This window comes from Melopsittacus undulatus, chromosome 2 (assembly GCF_012275295.1).
Source record: "Melopsittacus undulatus isolate bMelUnd1 chromosome 2, bMelUnd1.mat.Z, whole genome shotgun sequence".
Lineage (NCBI taxonomy): Eukaryota > Metazoa > Chordata > Aves > Psittaciformes > Psittaculidae > Melopsittacus > Melopsittacus undulatus.
The window spans coordinates 96518179-96534716 of NC_047528.1; the positions used below are offsets into that span (position 1 = coordinate 96518179).

Sequence of the window (16538 nt, forward strand, 5' to 3'; positions counted from 1 at the left end):
CCGCCACCCCCCGCGCGGGAGAGGGAACTACAGCTCCCGTCGGCCCCCGCGCGCCGCCAATCCGCGTGTGGGCGCGGGGCCGCCGGGGGCTGTTACTCTGAACCGCTTCTCTTCACCCGGAAGCGCATCGCCGGCTTCCGACGGTAACGGTGCGTGCGGGGGGTTTCCGTGCTCGCTCTCCCCGTACTCCGGCCGGCCGTGGAGCGGGGCCTCCCGGTGGGGCGCGCACCGCCCCCTTCTGTCCGGGTACCCCGCGTGCAAGGGCGCGGGGGTCGGTGGCGTGGCGGCGGGCTGGGCCGGGTTCCCGGCGTGCACTGCGCGGAGAGGCGGGGCAGCGGTAGCTGTGGTGACTCCTGTCCCAAGGTGACTGGAGCTGGGCCGGTGTGGTGCCGCCGAGCCCCGAACCCTTCGTCCCGCGGTGCCGGTGGGTGCCTGGGGGGTGGCTCCTCGTCCGCCGCCCTTGCCTTGCGTTTGGGTCATTCGGGGCCTGCGGGTAACGGCGATTCCCGGCCCCGTCGTCGGCTGGGGGCACCCGGGGCGGGTGGTCCAGAGATCCCCACTCGGGGAGCCGTGGTGCCGCGGCCGCTGCTGGGTTGGGTTGGAGTTGTTACTTTAAGCGAGGCAAAACCTGACATTCTGTGTTTGTCCCGGTGGCGGTGCGGACAGAGCTGTCGTGATCCGTGCTCCTCGGGTTCAGCGGCTGCTCGAGTTGCCTCCCCAGATTGCTGCCTGCTTTAAGTGTTCGTTATGGTCTAAAGCTTACCTTTGAACTAAATATGTTGCTTTTTTGCACATTGTGGAAAGAGCTAATTCTGTGGTCCTGTTTTGGGGTTCTGTTTTTTAGCTGAAACACTGGTGTCATCATGATTTTGAACCAGATTTTGCGACTCTCGTCCATTTTTCGTGCTGCTGTCTCCAGTCACTTGCGCAGAAACATAGGGCTTTCTGCTGTTGTCTTTAATAAGGCAAAAGAGCTCGATCCAGTTCAGAAACTCTTCTTGGACAAGATCAGAGAATACAACACAAAGAGCAAGTAAGTAGAGGAAATTATTTTGAGGGTGATGGCAAAAGGGGGATTAATGTTTCTGACAGATGCTGAAATATGCTAGGTTTGTGGGTTAGTCTGTAAATGCTCAAGTTGTTCTTTCCTGAAACACTTGATGGTAGTGTCACAAATAAGAAGGCTTGTTCTTGCTTACCTAAGAGACAGTGTCCATTTTTTCCCCCATTAGGTTTAAAAAAAAAAGGTAAACCTGATGTCAGTCTTCATGGGGAGTTAGGGCACTCAGTACACGCTACATGAACGTACCCATATATGTGCTCTGTAAATAGGAAAAAAATAAGAACACCACACCCCTTTTTTTGGTCAGGGGAAAGCAGCTGTTCTTCAGTCCTCCTTCCAGAAGCGGAATGGAAATAGTCTCCAAAAGCAATTGAGAATTAATGGAACTGTGAAGCTGATTCATTAAACATCTCAAGTTAGTAGGCAGTTAATTCAAATGGAATTTTAGATTCATGTAATGCTTGGATGAACTACTTAATAGGAAATTAAAGCTCTAGCAATTTTGTGTCATTTGCTTTGGGGAAGGAAATCGGCCATTTCTTCATTCTAGCAATTCTGTGTGATTTATTTTTTGGGAAGGAAAGCAGCCATTTCTTAGTTCTATTGTTTCTTAGGTCTGTTAGTTTCCACACCTACAATCTAGCCTGCTTATGGAGGTGTATTTTTGGTGACTTTACCAATCACAAGTGTGATGGCTTAGCTGAGCACTGGTAATCTAGAAAGTTTCTATTTTAACTGGTTTACCTTTGTACCCCAATCTGATTCTATGAATGCAAGGTGCCCTGCCTTGTCTCTTGGGTCATTGCTTGTTTAGTACTCAACACATGTTCTCTTCACAAGAACAGTTAAGCTTTGCTAGCTAAGATCACTAATTCAGAAACAGCAGAGGTACAGATCACAGTTTTGTAAGGAAATCCCACCTGGAACAACTGAAACTAAGAATTCTGAAAGCCTGGATACTCCTTGTAGCTTTATGTCTCAAAAGGCTACCTCAATCACTTGGATTTTCATCATTGATAGCAGAAAGCCTGTACTTCACTCCAAGAGCCTTGTTCATGTGGAAGACCAAAGGTGTCTCATATATTGACTTTTGGAAATACTTGAAATGGCTTTAGTTGGTTGTCAGAAGGGTTCTACATTCATAAATGGCCATGAAAATGTAGAGCTTCCACATGAAACTTCAGGACTGAAGTGTTACTCAGAACTTTCAATGGTTCTTTTGGTCTTTGTTTCTTCTGTAGGCAAGCTGGAGGGCCTGTTGATGCAGGACCTGAATTTCAGAAGGAAATGACTGAATCGCTTGCTAGACTTCAACGGGCATATGGTGGGGGAGATCTAACCAAGTTTCCAGAATTTAAATTTGAGGGTGAGTTAACAATCTAACTTTATTTCTAATTGCAAGTAAGGGCATGTTCACTGACTGGTTTTCTTAAGTAATTCTCATTTAGTTTTTATTTGGTCTGTTAGTTTCATGTAAGATGCCCTTGGTCTATGTCCTTACTTTTGCAGACTTCACATCTGATTCCATCTGGCTCCTTTTTTTGATTACTTGTCTTTTCCAGTAGAGGTGTGGACTTACTTATCCTGATGCTTTACAAAACTTACAGTCAGATCAGGCTATCTTAAACTACCCTTCAGAGACCCTAAAGAAATACCCCGTGTCCTATTGTTTTGGGGCTTTTTGGTGTGGCTTTTTGTTTGTTTCTTCTTCTCATCCTTCCAAAGATACCATCAAACTAATTTCAAAACTAGTTTTCCATGTCATCCAAAGTGCAATCTGTAGACTTTGTAAGCTCATCCATAAGGTCAGTGATTTCAGAAAATGAACCCAGAACTTAACTTTACTCCTTATGACTACTTTGTGACTAAATTGCATTAAACTTTTTTCTTTGGTTATTTGGGTATGGCTTCTGTTTAACTGCCCTAAGTTTGTGTCAGCATGTTTCCATATTACTCCAAGTGATTATGACAAGAAGAATGCTTGTGACAATTCTTTATCAAGAATATAGAGAAACTGCACAGACTCTGTCTGCCTTGGGACATAAAGGCAACTACATTTCTGTAGTTCTTTTTCCTTCACTTGCTTATGTAGGTACAGCTCAGAGTCTGCATTGTTCACAAACGGTTTTAGCTTACCCCACAAAACTTGGCTTTAGCTGTCTTTCTAGTAAACTGTAAGTAGCTGGGATTCAGCAGTGTTTCTGGATGTGCCAGTGTATTTGGTTTATGTGGCAAGGTTTTGGTAGTAGGGGCCTGCAGGGTGACCTCTGTCAGAAGGTGTGTGTCCATGCATCAGACTAGTTTCATTTGGCTTCAAAATGGACCCACTGCAATTTGTAGCTGAGCTAGTCAGTGTTGCTAGTGCCACCTCTGTGACAACAGAGTATTTAAGGGGTGAAAAACACAGCCTTTATTTGTAACCCTCCTGGAGAGGGAGGTAGGGGAAAGAGCAAGAGAGCAAAAGGGTGGGTATATACCTCGCATCTAGCCAAGATCAAGCCATCATAGGCAGACTAACTGGAAACTGATACAGACTAGAAGCACATCTAAAAATATTTTGTGTTTCTGTGGTATTTCAGTTAGATTAAAAAAGGATTTAGTGTCAGATTGTTACTGGTGCAAATAAAACAGAGCATCTGTAAAGCAGGATCTAAGGCATTTATTTTCCTGAGTTTTAGGGATGCAGTTTCTTTATATTCAGCTTTATTTTATGTATTATGTGGAACAATGCATTAGTATTTCTTTGTAAACAAAACATAGGAACAACACAAAGGAAGGGGGAGTTTTTGCTTTTACCGCTGTTGCCTATCCTTAACTGAATTCAAACAAGTTTTCAAAATTAAGTGCCTAATGAGTAGAAACATATTTTTTATCTTAGTGAAGATTACTCTAAGATGAGCCTTACCTCTCAGATTCCTTGTAGCAAGGAGAACAGGTGTTAATAGCCCCCCTGTCAAAAGCCTTAACCTTTCTGAGTTTGTACCTTTGACATCAAAAACTCCTTCATCTGTGTTTGTATGTGGAGAGTATCTTTTGCTGAGTGGAACTGGAATTGTGTGCTCCATTCTGTTAATCAGCTGTAAGACACTAATCAAGGAGAAAGAAGAACTTTGTTACTTGTTCTTCTACCTGAGCTATGCTGGAAATATTAGTGTCAAGTGCAGTAAGTTCTGGTTGATGACTTCATCTTCTCTGTGCCTTCTCCCCTTCTCCAGGTGATGCTAAAGCTGTTTATGTAGAAATGTTAGTAAGGTGCATGTCTGTCTTAAACTTTATGCCTGACTCCTTTAAGATGGAAAAGACCTGTTGCCAGCATAGTTTTATTTTTTAGTGCTGCCCCCATTCAGTGATACCCCGATACAAATTAAGTGGTGGTGTACAAGACTGCAATTGCTTTAGCTTGTCAACTTAATGTTTAGCATTCTTTAAATAACAAATGAATCATGCTATTCAAGGCTGGACTAAAAAGAAGCTAATATGGCTTCTCTCTCCCTTTCCTCCTCTAGAGCCCAACTTTGAGGATACTCCAAAGTGATCTCTGCAGGTTGCAAGCCAAACAGCAGCGTACATCAGTGGAGTTGCTGAACATGGCACCAGTTGTAACTTAATAAATGCAGTGTTGAAGTTTGATTTCAGAAGCGTGAATAATTTCTTAACTGTACTGTAAGTGCAGTTGGCTGTGATCTTCAGATGACTGAGGCAGCTGAGTATTTCTTAGTATTAACTGCAAAACTGTGTTGTAGTGCTGAAAAGTTCTAACATTGTTAATGATACATCAAGAAGGAGCTACTTGTTTTTCTGAGTTGATCACATACAGAAAGCTTCTGCAGAAAAAAAACCCGTGACCCCTAAATGGAATGGACCTGCAGAGCCAAAACTGTAGGCACAAGGTCTACTAATTTTACAGGTGAAGTGTTATTCTTACAAAAGCAGCTGACACCTGTTAATGAGGTTGTGATATTTTAATAATTTAACTATTGACACAAACACTTCAGGTTCAGAGCAACTATTTATTTGTGACACTTCAACAACTAGGATCCAGATACTACAGCCTGAGTTATACTGGCATGATTTTTCTTCAGAATGAAATTACGTATGCAGTCTACAGCGAAAGTGAGAGACTGCTTTGTGGAAGAGAAGCTGTAGGCATTTTGTATTAGACAATGAACCACTGGTTCAGACTAAATTACAGGATGCTTTATTCTGTCAGGATAGTGAGTTTAAAGTCTGCACAACTATTTACAGTCTTATAGATGATTTTGGCAAACCCAGTACAATGTCAAGGTAGTAAGTTATCAGAATTGCAGGAGAGTTTGAGCCCTTGACAATGATGGAGAGACAGGTAGTAGAAGTAGTGGTAGCAGGATCACCAGTGAAAGTTATTTGAGTAGACTGTTGCAAGCTGTAAGAGGGAATCCAATATTGCTGCGTGTATACATGAACAAAATGAGAATCGTAGAATGGTTTGGCAGGGAAGAGACCTTATTGATCACCTATTTCTACTCCCCCTTCCACTAGATCAGGTTGCTCAAGAAGTCTTCACATGTGTTGACTTGTATATTAAATTTAATTCTGTCTTTAAGTTAAGGGGGTTTGGTGGTCTTGGGAGTGGGAGGCCTGTGCAGTTTGGGGTTTCTTTTTGCTCCTGAAAAGCAATCACAATTACGTTGATTGGATCTAAACATTGGCAGTTTCTATTTTCAGCATGTAGTACATGGAAACTATTTACAGAGTAGAGGTCAAAAGATCCCTTTGATACTTTTGTATAACAAGTAGTCATTTGATGTCCCTCACAGAGGCAGAAATCTTCTAAATAACAAAGGACTTGGTATGCTTGAAATCCTAAATGAAGCAAACAAGTTAACATAAGTAATAGTTCAAGGATTTTAACCAGATTAACATTGAGTGTACATTTCAGATTAAACTAAGGCATTAAGTTTGAAAAGAAGCATGCCCAAAGCACTGTTAGTTAACATGAAAGGGAAGTCTGCACAATGCACTACTACACAGAAGTAATTTATTAAAAACTGCAAGTATCAAACAGCTCTGTTGAGCATCTTCTGATTCCTAAGTGCTGCATTAATACCAGTAAAGAGATACTACAGTTCTTAAAAGTTTACTCTTCTCACTCAGAGCAACCAGGCAGCTGGCCTCAGGAAGTTTCATATATATTAGGTGAAGGAATAGGTTTATGCTGGTTTGTATGTTCTGTTTTGATTAAAGAAATGGGTGTTGTTCAAGGAGCTTTTAAGGCTATTAATGTAACCTTAAATTACAGATAATAAAACTAAGTTGTTCCAGTTGAAGTTTATTATTTGGAGCTCCATTCTTGCACCAGTCTGAAAAGCTGGAGCAGTTAATGTGCAGTTTCTCTCAATGAGAAAGGGGTGTGGGGGGGAAGTTGTAAGTTTAGCTTCCATATTCAGTCAAGCCTTAGAGGAACTATGGCCAAACGTTTCCTTCACTGCCGATTTGGACTCCAAAGTTAATTTCCTTGTTTGACTGAATGGACAAAAGCAAGGCATAGTGGACGTTTTCGCAAGAAATAGCATCATTAAGTGATGTTTAGAGGTGATACTGCCAAATAGTGTAAGGGTGTTTGTTACTTTTTAGTTTATCTGATAGCTGGAAAATAATCCAGAACATCTGAAAGAATAAAAGAAGCAAATAGAACAGAGAGAAAAAAAATTGGAAACTATAAATGCAAACAGAAAGTGTCTTCATATACTGGTGATGTGTACAGTTTGTGAAGGGCAAGGCCCTATGTGCAAACCCATCAGAGATGAGTAAATTTTGAAGATGTCTAAAGTTCAAACTAAACACAAAATACTTGCCTTTTCACTTGTAGATTGATAGTTGGTCTTCTTCCTGTTAATAGAGCAGGAAAGGAGCACAAGTTAAGTAGTGAGTTTTCTGGTGTTAGTTTTAATCCTTTGAGGGTCTTATTTATGAGCAAATCCATTGAATGCTTTTAGGTAGCTGCCGTTGTCTCATGAACCACTGTCAAGTTACCTTCCCTAGCTTGTCTTTTTAAGGGCTTCCAGAAATGGTTTTTATGTAGTTCATGGCCAGTATAAATAACAGAGTATTTTGAAGTAATGGGTTTAAACTTAATCAGGGGGGAAGTTCAGATTAGTTTGAAAAGGAGACACATACCTGTAGCTGAGTTAGGGGTTTAAACTGTAACTGTAAAAAGCCACATCTCTGCACACTGATTACAGTACTAATGCTTATTTGTTTTATGACCAACACACTGGTTGTAATAAGGGAACCAGCTGGTGTGTAGGATCAGAGGTTTATTTCAGTGTTCAAAAAGGCCACTATACAAGAGTCCTGTGAGAAAGGCCTTAATCATCCTGGATTACTAAATCAGAAATGTATGTGAAGTTTGTAGTGATTTGTGTACTACCTTGCATCAGGATACTTACTGGGAAGAGCTTTCCTCTGAAAAAGCAGAAGAAGAAAAACAATTAGCACAAGAGCAGTTTCCCTGGCTGATTTACAGTCTTTTGAAACAGTTATTCTGAGCTTATTCAGCTCTTCAGTTTCTAGGAGTTCATGAACCAATTGTCTCTTCTGGTGTGAGTTTAAACAGAAAAAATATTAAATTGCTTTCAAAGGTAAATAAACCTCCAGGTGAACATGAACTGTAACAGCAGCTCCGTTAGCTTGTTACTTTCAGGCAGCGGACCTTCTCAGACCCCGACATTTGGCATCCCTTCTGCACAAAGGTAAACCCCAAGGAGAGGGTAACTTGGTGCCGAGCTTTTAGCAGTAAGCTTTAAAAGCAAACTCTCCACGCGCACTTTCACCACAACCCAGAAGAGGGAGCCAGTTAACTTAGTTTCCCCTTCGTCGGAAGTCAGCCGCTCACACCTAGTGTGAAAGTGAACTTTGACTGCTTGTTTTTATGTTGCCTTTGCCATCCCCTCCCAAATCTAGAGCAGAGGCTCCAGGACATAGGGTTCGGCCCCTTGCTCTCCCTAGATTGCCGTGTGGTGCCTTATGCAACTGCACAAACGTCTCCATGTCTTTAAGTATCTTTTACAGTAGAGATCAGCAGAAAAAAAATGTTGGCACCAGAGAGTCACTGTTGTAATGCTTTTTAGTACTATGGAGTTAGAGCCTTCATGAATAGGAGAATGCATTACTGTGCAGAACCACAGACTTTTTTTTTTTCCTTTTGACATAAGAGTGATTTTAATTTACTTACTTGTAAAGTAGCCCTTTTTCTGGGCATAATATACTCCAAGGCCACATGATGCCATTACCAGAGCCACAAATACTACTGCAGTGATGATACCACTTACATTGAGGTCATCTGTAATTACAAGACAGAAGTCCAATGCTGTAAGCTGTAAAAGTTTCCATTGGCTGTATTTGTTTTCCCCCTAATTACTACAGGCACCATTTGTAGCTATTGGAGGTCTTTGGCCCAAGCTGTGTAAGTCAACTGGTAACACTTGGATGTAGATAAGCAGTCCAAAAGCACTACAGTATCACAGCCACATTGACAGGAGTGCTAGACATACTTCAAGTGCTTAGCTCTGGTCAAAATTAGGAACGACTATGAGGCTTCAAGGGATACATACTACTTATTAAACCTATCCCAAATAAGCATTCAAGTAGTATGTCTCTAGTGGAAAATAACTCAAAATCTTTAGAAGTCTTAAAACAAGCATTTTCCTATCATTAGCTTGCCTAAAATAACTGAAACAGCTGATGGCAAGTCCCAGTCCTGAAGAACTCTTCAGGCCAGTTATTTAAAATTCAGTGCTTTTTTATTTTTAGACAGCAAGTCTTTTAAAATTCAGTACAATAAAGGCCAACAAATACTTTAGCCCAGATGTAACTATTCTGTGAGCCTATGTCTGAAGTTGAACTCAACACTGGGCTACCAGAACACCTAGCCATTTTTATTTTGAAGGGGATGACTCGTGCCCATTTTGTGATGTAATCCCCAAGAGGTTCAGGCAATCATCTATTTCTGCCAGTTTATGCTTCTTTCTCCTGAAACGTTTTCACAAGTTTTTGTTGTATGTCCAATTACCAATTCAGACTGTGACTTTAAGCATACATTAATATTTGGTTGGGAATTTTATTCCCAAAGTTATAAATATTTGTTCATTGATTGACAGCAATTTAGGACTTCTGTTTCTACAGCAGAGGGATTTTATTTACGTAGCTTGTGAGACACCTGACCAGGATAATTGACCAGGAATGTATTAAAAGTCATGATATAGTGACTTTCAGCTAAGTTCTAAGAAAGCACTGGATAATTGCTTTATGGAATACTTGGACATGAAATTCTGTCCAGTATTTGTTATGCTTTGTTACTATCTGCTTTCCTATCCCATCTGCAAGACTAATTTTATATTTTGTCAAAACACTCTCACGTTTTGGGTTATTACAGACATCAACTTTGCCTCTCCAGCCCTTGCTAAATTCTTCATTAGCTAACCAATGTATTACTTCACCTGCTACACTGTGCACTTAGAAAAGAAATTAGCAGCGTGGGGTTTTGGGGGGGGTTTGTTTGGTTTTTAAGATACACCGATTTCTTCAGTGTTCCTCTGGCAGATATAAATGAGTCATTCAGTTAAATGTCTGATCTGTTACAGTAAGATACTTTAAGATGTTATATGAATGCATTTGAAAAGGGAGGCTTTTCATAAAGAAAATAACTGAGTGGACTGGCACAGCATCCTCTACTCCTTCCACAAAAGCAATCTGAATTATTAAGACTTTCACATGGGTACTGCTATTCTGAAGGTCAGTGTTTAGCAACCTAAAGGCTGGTTATTGCGACAAAGTACTTAATTAGCTGCTTTTCTGTGAAATGCAGTGAGATACGTTTGTGCTGTATGAAAGGAGTGCTTTAAGTAGCCACAGCATCTACATAGAAGGAATTCATATTATTATTCCTCCCCCCAGATGCCATAATCAAACAAAAAGATGTAATTCTTAGCTTCTCAGTTGCACCACACAATAGAATAATTCCTATTGCAAGGCTGGCTTCCTCCCTTATTTTGTTTGACACATACCAACTTGCATTCGCTTCACTGAGCATTTCTGAGATAATCCAATCCCATTGGAGGCTTCACAAAAATACTCTCCAGTGTCATTCTTTGTAACTGTGTTAAACAGCTGTTAAGAAAGAGTCCAAAACCATTATCAGAATGGAGAAAAAAAATAAAAATCAGACTTTCCTGTGGGAGAGACATTTTGACATGTCAACAGGGGTTTGTTTATTTGTTTGTTCAGCTCCCTCATCACACTGCCTGTCCTTAAGCCTCTGGTCTAAGAGGGACTTCTTGATGAACATTTTAACTAGATGAAGTGGATCTGCGAGGAGATTCTTTTTCAGTGGATCAGTAGTTTCCAATAAAGTGCATTTTCTTAGGCACTCTAAGTTCAGAATCCCTGAAATCAGACTATTTTGTTCATTTTAACAAATAAATGATAATCATGTACTATAAAAATGTGACTGATGAACTTCCTGTGGGAAATGCATCTGTCCCTGTCCATTCGTGTCATCCCTTCCCCTTGCCCCCTAATGGCACCTTCTCTCTTCTTCCAATGGAGAAATGTTAAACTGCACTATTTATCAAATACTTTTCACTGGCAAGTACTCTAGCCATGCCACTCAAGTCTTAGAAGGCAAATGTAGGGACTGCAAGAATGAAGAGCTTAGATCCCCTGTAGGGGAGGATCAGGTTCACCCTTAGTGCAGCACTCCCACTAAGTGCATGAAGTTGCTATTCCAGATTTTAAGGTGCTACCACCAATAGAACTCTGTTGACATACTGGGAGATCATCCTCACCTGGCACTAGGTAGTTATTTGGCAAGGTGAAATTTGTCATATATTTTCTATATTCTGCTCATTTTTCATTACTGGAGCCTTGTAACTCACTCAATTTGTCTGTATCACTCTATGTCTATGGCTTGTCATTAGTCCAAGGCAGAAACCACTTTCTATATTTGTTAACTCATATTTCAGCATGACACTGATCTCCAACAAAGACCTTGTGCATTTCTGGGTTAAGACTCCTGTGTGTCATTGTATTAAACAGTAAATTTGGTCTTCTTGATAGCTGGTTATGACAGAGTTGGTTATTACACTTACCAGAGTGCCAGACTTCTTATTCATGGTGTAAGTTACATTTGCTGCTCTAGCATTGCCTGTTGCTGTCTTTTCCAGTAAGGCAACACCGTTCTTGTACCACTGGTACTCAGATGGAGGAGACCCTTCTGTCTCCTTACAGCTCAGTTGCACTACTGTTCCTGTCATTGCAGAGCTGGGTACCTCACACACGGGAGTAGTTGGAGCAACTGGACAATGAAATTGCACTTGTTACACAGTTTTATCAGTACTGTCTGTAAGACAACAGTTTGACAGTTCCTGGTGAGGAGGTGAGCACTTGCATGCATACTTAGAAACTAGCACGTTAATGAAAGAAAGTGATGGAGAAGGGGTTGAAGGCGGAGTCCTGCCACTGGAGAGCACAGCAAAATTTGGGAGTTGCTAAAAAAAGATGCCTGCTTCCAGCTTCCACCACCATCTGATGTGTCATCCTGTCTCCAATCTGTGCACCCTCATGCAACCCCAGAGAGTTGTACCTTACTTCTTGTATGGGGCCTCTTGCTCACACAGAGGCAAGAGAAGGGAATCCATAGTCCAGCAATTCCGCCCTTCCCTGCTCCAGTACTTAAAAACAGAAGTGAGGAAGGTGTCTTTTTATTTAAAAGAAGTTCTGAAAAACGTCTATCAGAAAGAATTACCAAGACTGGCCACCACCATAGCCATTGTGTAATTACCAAGGAACAGAACTAATTGGATACTAGATTTCAGTATAAATTAAACACTCCCACACACAGATGCAGGAGAAGTGATCATTCCATCTGCCATGGAGATAAACATCTCTTTGCCTGTTTTTAGTACAAAAATAGAAAAGGAACTTAGCCTTTGTTTTGTTTTTTTTTTTTTGTAAAAGGAATCTATATAGAAGAAAACTAAGAGTGAAGAGGCATGTATGGAACATGAAAAACACAGGTGACACCTTAATAAGTGTTCATATTTTTTCCTTGACTGATTTTAAAATCAGAAGCAAAAATAAAGAAAACCAAGTGAAATACTAACTAATCCACATTAACTTTAAAAAAAGGTTTGTGAGCAACACACACACATTCTTCTTTGGACTCTAAGATTTCAACTTTAAATTAAGAAAGTATGTTTAAAAGGGGAAGGCTGTTGAGATAACAGAAGAAAGGAGGAATAAGTGGGGGTTTTAGTAGCTTGTTGGAACTGATCAGAAGTTCAAGAATTTCTCATCCTTTATGAAGGCGAGACTTATAACTTTGAAAGATCAATTATTTTTTATAGAAAAAACTTTACAGCAATACCATATAGAAACTGCAAAAGCAAATATTTTCTTTTCTGCTTATACAGAGAAAAGAAGAAATCCACCAACCGCTACCACTCATCTATGGGGAAAAATACCAGGAACAATATAAGAAGAATGTGTTCTCTTCCCTGCATTCCCCAATGGGGAAAGGAAACTAAGAGAAAACCCATGAAGAACAACCATCTCCCCAAAGCCAACACCATCTCTTCTGTAAATAAAGACCACAGATTGCTTGCTCGCTGGCTGGCACTGCACAGACACTGCAGCAGTTTCTCCTTCCAAAAAACAGGAGGAGACTGTAGCATATTGAAATGAACTGCTGCTGAGGAATATTTGATAAGTGTTGACAGATGCTTACTTTCCAGTGCCAAACACCATGATCATTTTATCCAGATTCTCAGCCACTGAGTGACTTCAATTTTAGTAGAAATGGAAGTTTCAGCAATACACAGATCAGCATACTTGCTAAGTTTCAAGAAGTGAAACCCACACTTATAGCAACAAAACCCTAGTTATATTTCTTTTCAACACAAGTGTGCATTTGGCAAAACTCTTTTGTGAGTACCTTGTAAGATGTGCATATGTACATGTGTTTATAAACCCATCCTAAAGACCACCCAAAAACCCAGCAGCCACACACCATACAGACAACCCTACCATCCATACTCCTTGCTATCATTCAATTCAGTTACAGAAGCCCGAGTAAAAAAGTTTGTACCCAATACTGTGAGGGTAATAGTAGCCTCTCCCAGGCGTTGCCCTTCTTCACTCTTTGCACTGATTTCACAGCGGTAGGTCCCGGAATCCCTTCTAGTTACATTTCTAATACGGATTCCTGTATTCAGCATTTCCGCTCGGCCTCGAAGATCACCTTTAAGGGAGAACAGAGAGAAGTTTCTGCTCTTTGCTTATAGCAAATGTCTGTGTCTCATTGGCTTGTTCTGAAATCACATGCAATTTATAAACTCATGTGTTCAGAGTTAGCTATCTATCACCAAGGAACAGCATGTAATCCCCTTCACAAGACAGTAAGAACTGTCCACAACTTGCCCATTTGGTCTAAACAACAGCCGCAAACCAAACAAAAAAACCTCCTACATCTGTCATATTTTCTAGTTGAAAGGAGGAATGTTTTTGTTTTCCTGCAGATATTTAAAGAAAACACATATAGCAGCAGCCAGGTTACAAAAAAAGACATGATCTTCCATGAGAGGGACAGCAATCACTAACTTAACTACTTCTCAGAAAGAACTGTGAGTGAGACCACAGCAAAGTATTTGACATAATAACTTGGCAAGAAAAAAATGAATGCATTTAGCAAAGATACTGCCAGACTTCCTACAACAGGGTTTTTTCATTGTATAGGTTGTTATGAAAGTAAATTTACATGCACACACAGAACCATGAGTTCCAGTGTTTCTTTAAACTAAATATATATGCAGAAAAAAAAAAACCAAACCCCACGTTCATCAACAGGACCAGTACATCTTGCAAGCTCTACAAACCAACAGAATCACTGTGCTTTTATTTTACTTCTCAACCTTCATTTATTGTCTACAAGGCACCAGAGACCCATATGAAGCTGAGGTAAGTCCTTTTTAGAACATATAAGCAGAAATTCTACTTCTGAAAAGAATACAAATTATTTAAAATATACAGCCAAGTTTATATTTTATGTATATAAAAACTGCTGCATTATTCATACATAAGCCTCCAGCTCTACAGGAGGCTTCAGAAACCCCTTTGTAGCATAGGAGTGCAGAGCTTGCAGTAGTTTTGGGGAGTTTATATCCAAATGTAATTTCATTTTTGAAAAATGACAAGGAATGTCATTTTCCTTACATCTGAGTCTTACTATATCCAACTTCATTAAAAAATAACTAATAATTGGTGATTATATTAGTTGTTTCCCCTCTCCGCCCCTCAGGGAAGAGTTCTTTTCCTCAAAAAGACAGCTGTTCAGTTCCTAATGTTATTCCCCAAAGAAAGAGTCGGTACCTATGCTGCAGAATTACATGTTAAACTATCAGTCTAAGTTTGTAGTACTATACCTGTAAATTCACTGTTGTAGTAGACAAATGAGACTCCTTGTGACTGAATTTTCTTCCATTCTATTCTTAAGCTCACACTTTTGGAAAACTTGTGCTTACAACTAAGAATAGCCTCTAGAGGGGAAAAAAAAGAAATACATAAAATAATGCAAAGAGGACTTTAGCATTGTGTTTGGTACATGTTCACACTCCATAAAGTTAATATTCTATCTTCAAAAGAATCTGAGCAGTCAGTAAGGGTCATATCTACTTCTCAAGGTGATGGTATCAGGCCTTCTCCAGATTTACACAAACAGAATCTATTAATTTTTCCATATTTCAGTGGACTTCAGATCAAACTTTAGTTGCTGGGGACCATGTTGAATGAGCGCAGATTCTGTATTGCTACCCTCATTTTAGGTTTAAATATTTTTATCAGTGAGCAGAACACCATTAAAAAAAAAGGACTCTGATTCTGTAAATGATATTATATGAATTACCATTCTGAATTCAGCATCAGTAGTTTAACTGTTGAAATGTAAAGTTAATGCAGGTGGACAAAATGCTAGTAAGATGGTTAAACATTCTCCTAAGTAATTTGTATATTTAGTTACAATTTCACATTAGTTATTGTAAGGGTATGTGGAAGGTGAGAGTCTGCTTCATGAAGGCTTCCCAATCAAGGACCTATTCAATGCGAAAGGAGTAACAAGTAAAAAGGGCTGCAACAAACGAAACCAGACACACAGACATGACAGATAGGAACTAACAGAGATGATGATAAAGACCATCAGTATTTACTGGGATAAATTCAGTGTTTCAGTAGTTCTATTCTTTGTGGAAAAGAATCCTGAAATATACATTCCCCCCCCCCCCCCCCCAATAACTCTTAAGGTATTAATACAAATTGTTGGGAGACATCAGATGAAAGAATTTATCCACACCTCTGACTGGCTCCAAATCTATTAATACAGTAAAATTTAGCACCTCCCAGAAACTTCTGTAAAAGAAACAAATACAGTATTGACCTTGCCACCTCTAGGCTTCTTCCAACATAGGCCAGAGTATCAAGGATCAAAAGCCTTTATAGTTTTGACAATGCTTGTCTAGCTTTTCAGGGGGCACTGCTCAAACACACAGTCAATCTGCATTAACTGGCACCCTCATTTCCAGTCTAAGCAAACACAGCTGAAGGGCAATTAAGAGCTACCAACTGACCTACCCACTCACCCTTTAGAGTCTGACTTCCAGATCTGTTGTGTAGAAAAGCACAAAGCTTCCAAGGAGCCAGACTGGTAGCCTTGGTGATCTTTCATAGGGGGAAAAAGTGTCTAGACAGACTTGAAAGAAAGAGTGAGGCAGGAGGGCATTCTGTGCCAGAAACACATTACACATGCACTGGCCGCTCCAAAAAACATGCAGTGCACTCAGGAAGCCTGAGGTTCCTGACTTTAGGTTGAGTGGATGGGTGGAGGCTTCCTGAATCTTAAGATTTGCTAAAGTTTCCTTTCAATTTTGTTTTTGTATCCTTTTAACAAAGAAAAGCCATCATTCAAACGCAGCTTGCTCTTGCAACTGACCTTGTGACAGTTGGCTGGTCTCATGAGCAAGTCTGTATTAGCTGACATAAAGGCAGCTCAGCTGAAGAGTTCTTAGCTGAACAAGTCACCTCTGTCTTGAATGAGCTGCCCCTTTCTTGCATACCACATTTTTTTGTTTCAGGAAAAGCTAGCACTGATGATCTCCCACTAATGTTATACAGAGAAGGGGAATGGCATGGAAGAAAGGGAGCACACACAAGCAAGACAAAACATGATAAAACCCTCCTTACAGTTCCCTTCTACTACTCCTCCCATACTAACAGAGTCAGCAAGAGGTATTTCCAGAACAGGTCTACTTGACTTGCATTATGGTAGGTCCACAGGATGCAGTGCATTAGCACAGGCTCTGCCAGACCTGGAAAAGCCATCTAAGATCTTGGACTGGTCTGGGCAATGTTTAACTTGGATTTACATCTAGTCTGAAGGCTATCAGACTTC

At 40.4% G+C, this 16538-nt stretch overlaps 2 protein-coding genes across 4 annotated transcripts in view; one reads left to right on the forward strand and one right to left on the reverse strand.

Moving 5' to 3' along the window:
* The first annotated feature begins 5 nt into the window (after positions 1-5).
* On the forward strand, positions 6-4698 carry ATP5PF (ATP synthase peripheral stalk subunit F6). Of its 3 annotated transcripts, none has more exons than XM_034071573.1 (4): positions 6-149; positions 845-1033; positions 2305-2429; positions 4570-4698. In XM_034071573.1, exons 2-4 carry the CDS (start codon positions 864-866, stop codon positions 4596-4598), a joined length of 324 nt encoding a protein of 107 aa, XP_033927464.1. In that variant the 5' UTR covers positions 6-149; positions 845-863; the 3' UTR covers positions 4599-4698. The 3 variants fall into 3 exon arrangements, with proteins under 3 accessions (XP_033927464.1, XP_030907246.2, XP_030907245.2); XM_031051386.2 differs by lacking the exon at positions 6-149 and adding an exon at positions 228-363; XM_031051385.2 differs by lacking the exon at positions 6-149 and adding an exon at positions 266-424.
* Positions 4699-5059: 361 nt separating this feature from the next.
* The window catches only part of JAM2 (junctional adhesion molecule 2), a 33693-nt gene continuing 22214 nt past the window's right edge, over positions 5060-16538 (reverse strand). The window contains exons 3-10 of the mRNA XM_034071560.1: positions 14521-14634; positions 13188-13340; positions 11191-11396; positions 10108-10210; positions 8277-8384; positions 7492-7507; positions 6898-6931; positions 5060-5905 (exon numbers count right to left, since the gene is read on the reverse strand). Coding sequence (XP_033927451.1) covers positions 5873-5905; positions 6898-6931; positions 7492-7507; positions 8277-8384; positions 10108-10210; positions 11191-11396; positions 13188-13340; positions 14521-14634 — 767 coding nt within the window. The 3' untranslated portion in view covers positions 5060-5872. The remainder of the gene's footprint in view (positions 5906-6897; positions 6932-7491; positions 7508-8276; positions 8385-10107; positions 10211-11190; positions 11397-13187; positions 13341-14520; positions 14635-16538) is intronic.

Coding starts and splice junctions, on each gene's coding strand:
- ATP5PF (XM_034071573.1), top strand. CDS start 864: ATGATTTTGAACCAGATTTTGCGACTCTCGTCCATTTTTCGTGCTGCT. Junction 1,034..2,304: donor GAATACAACACAAAGAGCAA/GTAAGTAGAGGA, acceptor TTTCTTCTGTAG/GCAAGCTGGAGGGCCTGTTG. Junction 2,430..4,569: donor TCCAGAATTTAAATTTGAGG/GTGAGTTAACAA, acceptor TTCCTCCTCTAG/AGCCCAACTTTGAGGATACT.